This window comes from Mauremys mutica, chromosome 3, assembly GCF_020497125.1.
Source record: "Mauremys mutica isolate MM-2020 ecotype Southern chromosome 3, ASM2049712v1, whole genome shotgun sequence".
Taxonomy (NCBI): domain Eukaryota; kingdom Metazoa; phylum Chordata; order Testudines; family Geoemydidae; genus Mauremys; species Mauremys mutica.
The window spans coordinates 168837309-168849610 of record NC_059074.1 but is presented as its reverse complement, the minus strand read 5'-3'; the positions used below and the strand labels follow the sequence as shown (position 1 = coordinate 168849610).

The window sequence follows — 12302 nt, the reverse complement described above, 5'->3', positions numbered from 1 at the left end:
AATTCGCGTACCCTAGTTCGACCCCGGGGCTGTGTGTAGACCAGGGCTAAGATTCTCTGATTCTATATCTGGTAACTAGCATTCCTACATCATTCCAGTAATAAGTGTTTTGTTTCCCCTGCCCCCTCCCCTAATATTTTGGTATAGTTAGTCACAGTAAAAAGTATTACTGAGAGAAGTATTAGGGAGAGAAGATTAGAAATCTTTTAAAATTCTGAGGTGCCATAGCCCTAAAACAAATACACAGTGTATTTAATCTTGTTTTGGAAACAAATCTATCAAATAAATAACTAAAGAACTCTGTCCTCTCCTACATCTGGTATAGTCTTGTCTAAACATTTCTGCTGCTGCCATATGTTTACTTGTATATTTTGGAATGTTCTACAACTAGAATCCAAATCCAGAAAGAGCTTCCCTTTACTTTTTTCACTCCCTTGAAAATTCCCTGTCAAACGCCCTAAAACTGCATTCCTTGTATATCTGAAACTCCCATTGACTCCAGTGTAAGTTTTGGGCGTACAAAAAATACAGAAGCCATATTATATTACTAGCTTGTTAATATATTACTATATTTATCTATTTTTTCTAGAAATGATGGAAAATTTGAATTTTTAGGAGGGATGAGGTTAAGGAGCATGTAGTAACCTGGCAAAGAATAGGGAGGTCATTCTATGAAGTGGTGGCATGAAGACAGCCCAGAGCAAGGTGTGAAAGTTCAATTATAATCATGTTTGACTGAGTACAGAGTTTATTGGGTTAAGAAATTTGCATATGCTCGGGCTCTATAAAGGGAGAAATGTGTGTACACATATATATAAAATCACTGTTTGTGTAAAGCACTTTGAACAAACTGGGGTTTGCCTTATTTCCGTCTAGTGAAGAATGAGAATTAGGTGCGTTAGTTTCAAAAGCGTTTCACAGAGTTCTAATACAGCTATAAACAATTTAGGCACATGTAGCTGCTTTTACTTTTGATGTGATTAACCACAAATTAAGGCAATCATACGCTGGAGATGGAGTATGTACAGCTCGGGGGCTATGCGTACTGCTGACTGTTGCAAAGTATGTCACTGTGCCTACATTGCACTAGTGCCGATGGCCTGCAGCGCTGTTATGCAAGGCACGCTACAACCATCATGAGACCGGCGCTGGCCTAAAGCGATTCTCATCGAGGCTATGGGTATGGCTACACTTACGGTTTGCAGCGCTGGTAGTTTGCAGCGCTGGTCATCCAGCTGTGTAGGAGCAGCGCTGGTGTGTGGCCACACTCACAGCTACCAGCGCTGGTGTGTGGCCACATTTGGAGCATTTGCAGCGCTGTTGGGAGTGCTGCATTATGGGCAGCTATCCCAGCATTCAAGTGCACCAACGTGCTTTTCAAAAGAGGGGGGTGGAGGGTGGTGTACTGTGACAGGGAGCGGGGAAGATAGAGAGAGTGGATTTTTGGAGCCAACACTGAGTGTTAGCTTCCTGGATTGGAAAAATCACAAAATGTTCATGAGCCCTTAGTCTTAACTCTAATTGCAAACAGCCTGCCTGTTTGCTGTGATCAGTGTTTGTTTTTTTAGATAAGCAGTTCAACGGAGCGATCGGCTCCGTTCTGTTTCATTCACTCTTCCTGCCTGCCTCTCATTTGATCGTTCACAGCCAGGTATAGATAGCTCCTGTTTGCTGTGATCAGTGTTTGTTTTTTTAGATAAGCAGTTCAAACGGCTCCGTTCTGTTTCATTCACTCTCCCTCCCTGCCTGCCTCTCATTTGATTGTTTACAGCCAGGTACAGAACGGAGCTCCGATCGGAGCTCGTTCACAACAAAACAAAGAAAGGCTGCATAACAAAACAAAGAGAGTAATTTATAAAAGCATTCTGGGATACACCTTATTCCCTGGAGGCCAATCACAGCGCTGGTGTGTGGCCACACTTGATGACCAGCGCTGCAGCACCAGCGCTGGAATCCTTATTCCCCATGCTGAGTGAGGTGTACGGCCAGCGCTGCAGCCAGGGAGTTGCAGCGCTGGAAGTGCCCTGCAGGTGTGGCCACTTACTAATTGCAGCGCTGGTGGAGGCTTTCCAGCGCTGCAAATCGCCAGTGTAGCCATACCCTATGAAAGAGCAGGTGGGCAGCGCACTGAGCTGGGGAAAGCACAAGATAAAGGAGAGGATCCTGGAGCGACAAAATATGTTGATGGGCTCAGGGTGGGTGAGAAGCCTTCGAGCCGCACTCAGCGCGTCCCGGCTCAAGACAAGGTGGAGCCGATTGTTTAGCAGCCTTAACACGTGTTTCAAGGACCCCCAGGCCCCCTCCCGCCTGGTCGGGTTCCTCACAGGCAGCGCCGCCCAGGGCCGCTCTTGGGGTGGCTGGGGCCGGGGACAAGCTGGGCGCCTCTGGGGGCGGGGGACAAGCACGGGACAAAGTGCGCAGGCGCGTACTGGAAAATGGTGCCCGTGGCCCATCCCGCCCCGGAGCCCTGGGCGGCGGGATGCCCCGGCTCGCGGCTGGCGAAGGGACGATGGGGTGTAAGGCGGGGCAGCCGCCACGGGGCCTCTCAGCCATTGGCAGGGAGCGGAGGCGCCTTCCGCTCGGGCTCTGCCACGGCGGGGGGGGCGGGGCCTGAGGCCGCCGCTCTGCTGAGGCGGGGTGAGGGGGACGCTAACAGTGCGGTGGGGCGGGGCCTGTTCTGTGTCACGTGGGCGGGCCTGGCTCCTGCGCCGACCCGCTACTCGAGCGCGAGCTGCTGCCGCGTTACAGGCGGGACGACGAGCTCTATGGTAGCAGGGTGCGGGTGGGGCCGCTCTATCCTTCCGGGGTCAGCTCTACGGTGCGGTGGCCGCCGGAAGTTGCCGGGGGAGGCGGGACTGTGGCCAAGATGGCGGCGTGGGGAGGCGTGAGCCGCTTGTGGCGGCGGGGCTGCCAGGTACCGGGGGCGCGGGGCGGGCAGCAGCGACAGGGCGCGCGCACCCCAGCGATGCTCCGACATGCCCCCAGGGCCCCCCCGGCTTCCCCGCTCCGCGTCCAGCCGCCCCAGTGCTCGGCGCTGCCCTCGGCTGCTCCTCAGCCCCCTCCGCCCGCGCTGCCGGACACGAGCCAGGGCCCCGGGCCCGGCCCCGACCCGCGGGCGGGTGTCTGCAGCCCGAGCAGAGGTGCTGCTTGGCTCCCGGCTCCGCTGCACGTACCCGCAGCGGGGCTCGGGCTTCTCGGCTGGCGCCCTGGGGGCCGCGGCAGCTGGGCCAAGAACTGAGCGGCCGCAGCCGGTGCGGTGCGAGAAGCTGCTCTGGGTCTGCGTTTGCCGCTGAGGGTGTAGTGAGCAGGTTCAGTAACTCTGCTGAAGCCACTGCCCTTACTTGTAAAAGCAGCAAAGAGTCCGGGGGCACCTTGTAGACCAATGGTCCCCAACCTTTTCGTCTGGAAGGACCGTGGCAGTGGTGGAGCATCCGCTGAAATGCCGCCCAATTTCTGCGGCATTTCAGCGGCGACGCCTCTCGATGACGTTGCTTGTCGGCGGGAAGCGACGTCATCGAGAGGTGTCACCGCTGAAATTCAGCGGCATTTTGGCGGATGCTCCACCACCAGCCAGGACGTGGGCACATTTAGATGTTATAGACTAACAGCCCTATTGGAGCATGAGCTTTCATGGGTGAATACCCACTTCGTCGGATATTCCTCGGGCTGCTTTGTACGGGGTTAAAAGGGGGCAGATCGGCAGGGGATGGCCTGAGCAGGGGGTGGAAATTGACTGGTCGGGGTGCAAGCAGTTGGAGGCAGGCTTAGGCTAGGGGCTGAAGGGCAAAGTCAAGGAGGGGGATAGGCGCTGGGGTTAAGCCCAGAAGTGAGGCACTGACGGAGGGCAAAACAGGGGGTGACCCTTACCCCGGTGGACCGAGACACCAGTGTTTTCAAAAATAGGGAGGAAGGGGGCAGAGGGACTTTTTCATTTCCTCTCCCACAGGACAGTGCCTCTCAGAATGGGCTTCCCAAGGCTGGGTTCGTAGTGGCACAGGCATCCCAGGGCCTAGTCACCGCAGCTCCTCTCAGTCTGATGTAACCTACTGAGGTGCTGAAGGAGACTTGATTTGGTGAAATATTTTACATATAGCCCTGAAGAACAAAGAATCCCTTATCAGTTTATATGACTGCATGCAGTCTCATGAACACCCATTGTTTCATGTTCTCTGTGTGTATATATATATGTTCCTACTGTATTTTCCACTGCATGCATCCGATGAAGTGGGCGATAGCCCACGAAAGCTTATGCTGAAATAAATTTGTTAGTCTCTAAGGTGCCACAAGTACTCCTGTTCTTTTTGTGGATACAGACTAACACAGCTGCTACTCTGAAGTCTCATAGCAGTTCACAAATTTGTTTTATTTGCTGCTGGGATTCACTGAATTACTCTTAGCACTTCATCATTTACCTCTGTTATTGTGCTATTTATATTTTAATAACAAACACTCATTGAAAATATGTACAAGTACTTGCTAGTAGTTTTAGCAATGACATCTGCCTTTCTAGTATTGCACTTGCTGTGTTTTGTTAGCACAGTAAATGAAGTTGCAAAATAAATGCTGTTTAAATGACTTCACTCTATTAAGAGGTAATTGATACTTATGTATACCATGCAGGGAAGACTTCATGCTTCCATCCAACAACCCTGTCAAGTTTTAGCAAATTAGGACAAGTCACCAAATAAGAACAACCTTGCGTGTCAGTAACTGCTACGGATTACAATTTGCTACCCTAGTCCAGTAGCAGATGAGGTCGGATAGATGTTTAATAGCAGTAACCGCTACTAGTAGCAAATTACATCAGTTAGCAGTTTTTCACACTACACTGGCTCGGCTAGTTGTGTCTGGCCCAAAGAGCTGCGCATATCACCCTGAGGGGTTGGGTAGCACCTGGGAGCCAGGAGCCCTGGACCAGGAGCCCAGCCTGCCAGGGCTGTACAAAGGCAGAGCAAATAGACAGCCCCGCCCCAAGAGTTGACAGTCTTGGGGCTTTACTCCTATTTCTAAGTTTTGTGTTTGTTTAATTCTAAGTTAAAGTCTGAGACCTGAACTGTGTTTAGTTAATATTGCTGAGTAGCCAGCTGTGCTGCGGGAGCCCTGCTTGAACTTCTCAGGTTCTTCGCTTTGACTAATAGTGTTTGACTTCTATGTCAATGCAGATGACTCCTGTGGATTGACTCAGGAATTTGTAGCTAGCATGACAATCCTGGGGACGTCTGCTCTACTCATGTCACTAGCCACATCTTGGCTGGAGTTGAGGGTTATAGCTTTGGGTATAAAAAAATGTGTTCTTAACTTGGGTTAGTAGCTCAAGTTCAACTCCAGGCTCTCCTATAGGCTTTAACCTAAACTACAAATGAGTTGAAAGCAGAGTTGCTGTGTCTTCTATTTTATTTTAATCCAAGTTATGAACAGACTTTGGAGGAGGGATAGGGTAGATATACCCTTTATCCAAGACTATCGATTTAGGGCTATATCTATCCAGGTGGAGCAAAAGACCTGTTTCAGTGGTCCAGCCTTGTAGAATATCTATCAGGTTGCTTTCGGGAAGTGTACTCTTTCTAAAAGACAACTTTAGCTATGAATTGGTTGGATTTTGTAATCTATTGTTCATGGCCACTGATATAGTGGCCCTCAAAAGCCATCTCTCAGTCGTGCCCTGGCATGGTTCCTGTGGCTTACAGATTACTTGGTGGGTGAAGCAAAAAAATGGCTAGCGTGTGGGAAGTATCTAACTGAGAAAATGAATTTTGAAATTTATGCTGTGGAAGTGAAAGAGACAAAGATTTGGGACTAAGCTATGCGAGGGACTGCTGTTTTCCCTATGTAATTTCTGCAACAATTGAGGTCAGAGGAGGTGGTTGAGTTCTCTCTGGTTTGAGAGTAAATTACCAGTTGGGGTTCCCCATTAAGTCCCTCTACTTTGGAATTTGCTTTCTTCCTGAGACTTGTTAACATTCCAAGCTCCAAGATTTGCTTTTTTCCTGCAGTGTGTATGGGGGGAGGACAAAGTTGAGCCTCTTTTGGATGACTGTTGTTAGGAGAGGACCAATTTTGTTTTAGCCAGGAGGGTCAACCTGTATATGGAATTTGAATTACATTGTACTGTAGTTTGAGTGTCTGTAGCCTTGTGGGATGGCCAGCTTTTGAAATAAATTAAAAAATATTTGACTTAAATTGTAGAATAAATGGAACTATTTCAAAACTTATATTTTAATAGGTGCTGAATGCCCCTCCCACTATATGTATTCACCAATTTACCTTACAGTCCAACTTTTAACACATTTTCAGTTTACCGTCAATTTTATTTAGCAGACGCACATGACTCTGTACTGTCCCTTTATTTAGCAGAAGCACAAGACTCTGTACTGTCCCTGTACACGTTATTAGCACAATGCAAGAAAGGAAAAAGTGTGCAGGAATAATTCTTTACACATTTAAATAATGTTAAAAAGGCTATAACATTTGGTACCACAAAGGAGCATAATTTCCCCATACTGAAGATTTAAAAACAAAGCTTGATGAAACAGTAGATCACTTTAAACACTGCATCGATTACAAATGTTTGTGCCCAGAATGAAGTTTTAAAAACATAAATTGCAAAAAATGGAATGTGTGTAAGAATATAAATCTGCCATTCAGTCAATTAAAAGGGATAAACAATGCACCAAGTTGTAAACTTAATACCTGTTGTGAACTTGAGATGCCCACTCTTGTTTTGAGGAAAGGAAGGACATTATCAAACATCTCTTCTCATTCATTTTATATAGACAATCAACTTTCTCATTAATTTCAACATATTCTGCTACTCTCTTAATATTCTGTAGTTATGAAAGTTAGTATGATGCTTACAATAGCACATGATGAATATAACATGTATATATATTTACATACAAACAACTATATTAAGATTGCAGAGTCAGAAGTTAGAAAACGTTGGAATTAAGGTTGCCTGTACAACCTTAATTTGGCCCCCTTGTGTATATGTATTATAATAGCCTTTAGTTACATTATGACCATTTTTTCTGCAGGACACCTGCCTCATTCAGTGCCCAGGTTGGACAGTGCTAACTGTATGGATGGCTATTCAATATATCTTTTATACTCATTCAGCGTGCAGTCCCATTCAATATTTCTGCATGCCATTCATGTGCTTTTCTGTGGTACTTACCACGGTAGTACTCGAGTGCTTCACAAATGTTAATGAACTTATCTTCAATAAACCATTGTAAGTTAGGGAGGTGGCATTATCCCTATTATAGGACAGGTGACGAACTAAGGCATAGAGATGTTACAGTCAAAACTGTCAGGTATTCACTAAAATCAGGAGACTTGATTTCTCAGAGTAGTTAGCATTTTTATAGCATTTCATATGTTCAATGCACAGCTCTAATTGACTTTAGCTGCAGTTGTGAGTGCTCAGCTCTTCTGCAAATCTGACTCCAGGTGTCTCAAGTTGGGTACTTTGAAATAAGGAACACAATTTGTAGCCACCTGTGAATGTTTTGGTTGAAGTGACTTGTCATCATTACGTAAGAACTTCATGGCAGAGGCCGGAATACTATTCAGTTCTCCAAGGTGATATTCAACTGCTTAAACTGAAAAACCCTCCTTTCTCTTCCTTACAGTCTTTCCTCATTCACTACACACCTCCTAACTTCTGTAGCAAATGAGAGAGGTCCTGCAGACAACAGCTTCATTCACAAGCCTGATTCATTCCCTGAACACAATTTATAGTGTGGAGTGAATGAGCCAGGGGTCTTGTGGGAAAAATAGCATGTGATCATGTAATTAAAGACTAGATGCACAAGGGGACACATTACAGTTGCATGGAAAACCTTAACTCTAGCACGTCCTCCCTTCTAAGTGCTTGACTTCGGAACATTAACTTTCTTTTAAAATAGATTTTTGCATGTAATTTCCTATTTAAAAACAAAACTGAAAATTGATCCTAGCTTGGATCAATAGCAGGCTTGGAACTTTTAGATACATAGCGCAGGTCTGTACCATTTGAGCTAAGGAAGTGACTGGTGGCAGTAGCAGGCTTTTCTCCTTTGTGTGGACCATCCACTAAAGGGAGATGATACTTGCCAGTGGGTTTCACAGCTGTTTGCTAGGCAGCAGAGGAGTATTTGGACTCAGGAATCTGTTACAGACCCTTCTTTCCCTGCCTGTCCTATTCTGCCCCTGTGAAGCCTGTCTCTGTGACTTCCCTTCTCCCCCTAAATTCCAGCGAGGTATCCTCTTTTTCCTCGTGGGTGCTAGCAGGGGGACCATTGAGAGTATAGGTGAGACAGTCTCCTTGCTCTGAGTTCCACTGCCCCAGCATCTGGGTGCTGAGAGCAACAATGATTGGACAAGTCCTGCTTAGCCCCTGGAGCCCTGGACTGGAACAAGACCAGTCACTCGGGGGATGTTGCCTGCTCAGTCTGGTTGCCCCATAGGAGCTATATGGGGTGGAGAATGCTCACTAGAGACAGAATCTTACCTGCTAATTTACCTGCTAAATTCTAACACGTCTCTACTGAGCATGTGCAAACTCTGATTTTTCAGAGACAAGTAACTTGGCCAAATTTGGGTGAATTGTCACAGGGGCAGAGCTAACAAGTCTGCTATTATGTGAAAGCAAAGCCAAAAAGACTGTAATTGTACTGTGAAATACTGTATGTATTGCTATATCCTGCATTCAGAAATGGAATGACATCACATGCTGGAGTCCATTATTGTGCTAATAAAATTAGTAATATTCAGTTTTTGTATTGAGTTCTAACTCACAGGTATTCTTATAATTATGACTTTGTATAGTTGGTAATCAGTTAGTTTCTTCCTCAGTCGTCTTATTTGCTGGTGATTATGTAGGTAGGCATATATAGTAGGTAATCAGTTCATATATTTTTTGTATTCATGTAATGGTAATGTATTGACAAGTAAAGTAACTGTTAACCCAAAAAAATTTTCTGTGTGAGCTAGTCAGATTTGCATTTCCAACACACAAACTTTAATGTGGAATTTCTGCACAGATTAAAGGTAATTTCCATATTACTATAGTTCTGAATCCTTCTAGAAAGATACCATACAAATTAATTAAACTAGTCATTTTATGATGTGTTCAACTGAGGGCAACATTCACTATAAACCCTGTGTAAATGGACTTTGTTTAGGAATCAAAGTGAAGTTTATTCAGGCCTATGCACTGGAATAGCAGCTGCTGCCTTTTTATACCAATCATGCAGCCATTCCAAATGATTCGGTCTACGTTCCCTTCTGTGCCATCATCTTTGGAGCAAGAATTACACTCCTCTAACCAGTATGTGTCTCATTGCTCTGCACCAACACTATGCACAGGTTTCAAGTTACTATAGAGCCTCTGCAAAAAGATGCATTTAATCTTTCATATGCTAAGTTCTTCGTGGTACCTCCAGACTTGAATTTATTTATTTATTTGTCTAGAAAACAATAACTAGCTTTTAACAAATCTACATTAAGCTGATAACTTTTAATTTGAAAGACGCCAGCTGATGATTTAACTTATTTTCACAGGGACTAGGGACTTTTCCTGTAAATTACTCAAGCAGAGATATGCCAAAGCAATATCGTTTTCTTCTGTAAGTATAACATTTAATAATGAAGTCTGAAAAACCCTGAGCTCTTAATTTGTAATCATGTTAAATGTCGTCTTTTCTCCCTCCTCCCATCTAGAAACAAGGACTTGTTGTGGGTTCAGTTCTCAGGATTCCACACAGATTTACACCATCATAAGGACAATTCTTTGGTATGTGACTAAGTAGACCCTCTACTTATTATATACATTCTCAGTAACAAAGCAAATACACAAACTCAGACTTATTTTAGCATAGGTATTTTTTTAATTATGCAAAATCCCATTAGGAAAAGAATATTTATAGTATGAGTTGGATTATTACTCATTGAGGTCTCATTTTCAATGAGGTCCTAGGGTTACAATCTCCATTTAGAATAGAAATGTTGTATTCTTGTGGAAAGTCCTTTCATTTTAAAATACGTATGGTAGATACTTTAAAAGGAGAAATTTTAATTCCCATTTTACTTATGTTTCATCTTATCCTGGTGGAGGGAGTCCTGTGTATTTCTCTTCTGCTACAGAGAGAATTGTCGACAGTGCAGGGCCTGAGAAGGTGACTCTTCTCCAGTGCCAAAAAAAAGTAATAGTAGACTGGTTTTAGGGGAGAATCTGCAACTCTTCAGAAGTTGCTGAGCTCTACTCTTAACTTCAACTATTGCAAGCCTTACTGCATTTTTTCCCCTGAGTCATCTTGAAGAGCCCTCACCCTCCTGATCAAGAACTTCTGAATGCTCAAAATTTAGAGGCCTGGTCTACACTAGAAAATTAAGTTGGTTTAACTATGTCACTCAGGGGTGTAGTTAAATATGCTCAGCATAATTAAGCCAACCTAACCCCCAGTTTAGACAGCTTCCATTGTTCTTCCATAGACTTAAATACTGCCTCTTGGGGAGGTGGATTACCTATACCTACAGGAGAATCTAGGCCAATGGCTTAGCTGGAGTGTTTTAAATGTATTTATACCCTAAGTCATGCACAGCTCTGCCATCCTTGACAGAATTGGAAATAGTGGCTAATTAGCCACAGGTTGACAAAACTATAAAGTACAATTAGGTTGAGCTGCCTATAGTATAGGATAGTTGGGTGTACAAGATAAATGTGTATTGTATTAATTAAGGGTAGTATAGAGTTATCACCTAACTTGTCTTTTTCTTACAAAATGTAGATATCCATTTCAGATGAACCGGACACATTATACAGGAAATTATCCGTTTTAGTTAAAGGCCATGATAAAACTGTGTTGGACAGTTATGAATATTTTGCTGTGCTTGCTGCTAAAGAACTTGGCATCTCCATTGAAAAAATGTAAGTGTAGGTGACCTGTTCTCAGCTGCTACTTGTAAAACACCACCCCTTATGGCATCCATAGTTGTAGATTTTTGAGGTATGGAATTTACTTTTGCTAAGTGTTTCAGAAGTGAAAGATGTACAATGATGGCATTTTTTAACTAATTTGAAGCCATTGGGATATTTCCCTGACAAGTTGTTTTGATTATTTTCGTTGTTATAAAATCCTACACAGGTTTTTTTTTTTTTTAAAGTTGGTTTTACATGGTGCCTTTCACACAGCAGTAGGATACAATAATAGTTCAAGGACCATACAGCCAAAAGCAACAGCTGTTACACACACAGCACTATCTTAAACAGCAAAACATTTATAGAAAAGGGAATCTTGCCTAGGGTTGTGTGTATTTTTTTAAAGTACCATTTCAAACTTGCTGTAAGGACAGCATCACTGGCTGTGCAAGCAGCCCCCTAAGTATCATTATCACCTAGCTGAATTTAGTGGGCCTGTTTTTCCCCCCAGGTCTTTTAATAGTTATTAATCCAAAATATGGCTGTGATACCAAAATACACTGGTACTTTTCACACTGCCTCATTCACTTGTGCAAATGTCAACTAAAGCAGGGATCCTGGCATTAAGTCCTGGTGGGTTATGTAGATACTGAAAACAGTGGTTTGATCTAAAAGGGGTATGAATGTGATTTAAAATATGAAATAATGTTTTTAAATGATTGCATGTTAGACATGAACCTCCCAGGAAGATAGAACGATTCACCCTTCTGAAGTCAATACACATTTTCAAGAAGCACAGAGTTCAGTATGAAATGAGGACGCATTATAGATGCTTGGAGGTGAGTGAGTGTATTTGAGGGAAGGAGAGAGCTCAAATAGAACTTCACATATAGAAATGCACTTTTGTCAAGCATTTAATGTTTGACACTCACTAAAATTCCTGAAATGTGTGTACTGATTTTACATTTAACCCCAGCATGCAGAACTTCCTAATCCTGTCTCAGTGGAGACTAAAGAGAATACTTGTTATATTTGATGCAATTCATGCACCTTATATTAAAATACTACTACTGAAAAGTATGGTTCTGAGCACACCATTTTCCACATTGTATATTTTATGTTAATTAAAAATTAGAACAAAATGGCAGATAAACCATCCCACAGTTGCCTTTAAAAAATAACTACCTTCCTCTTAAAAATAAAAACAACAAAAACTGGCCACCACCCATGTCTGTTGAGGGGAAGAGATTGTCAATTAATCTATGTATGTAGTGTGCCTAGCATAGGATGGTAGGATGTTATATAATACCCAGGGCGGCCTTTCTAAATATAGGCTGCACTAATCAAACTACAAGTTAATCCCAGGAGGATCTGGAGGTAAACAAAGGTGTATGTGTTTCTA

The 12302-nt window shown here is 43.7% G+C and overlaps 1 protein-coding gene across 5 annotated transcripts in view; it reads left to right on the top strand.

Moving 5' to 3' along the window:
- Positions 1-2101: 2101 nt before the first annotated feature.
- Positions 2102-12302, top strand: part of MRPS10 (mitochondrial ribosomal protein S10) — a 22982-nt gene continuing 12781 nt past the window's right edge. For 2 of the 5 annotated variants that reach the window (XM_045008434.1, XM_045008435.1), the window contains exons 1-5: positions 2427-2516; positions 9544-9608; positions 9703-9775; positions 10770-10909; positions 11631-11739. In XM_045008434.1, the coding sequence (XP_044864369.1) occupies positions 2436-2516; positions 9544-9608; positions 9703-9775; positions 10770-10909; positions 11631-11739 (468 nt within the window). In that variant the 5' untranslated portion in view covers positions 2427-2435. Of the gene's footprint in view, positions 2116-2426; positions 2517-2783; positions 2915-9543; positions 9609-9702; positions 9776-10769; positions 10910-11630; positions 11740-12302 lie in introns of those variants that run through there. The other 3 variants (XM_045008438.1, XM_045008436.1, XM_045008437.1) reach the window with 3 other exon arrangements.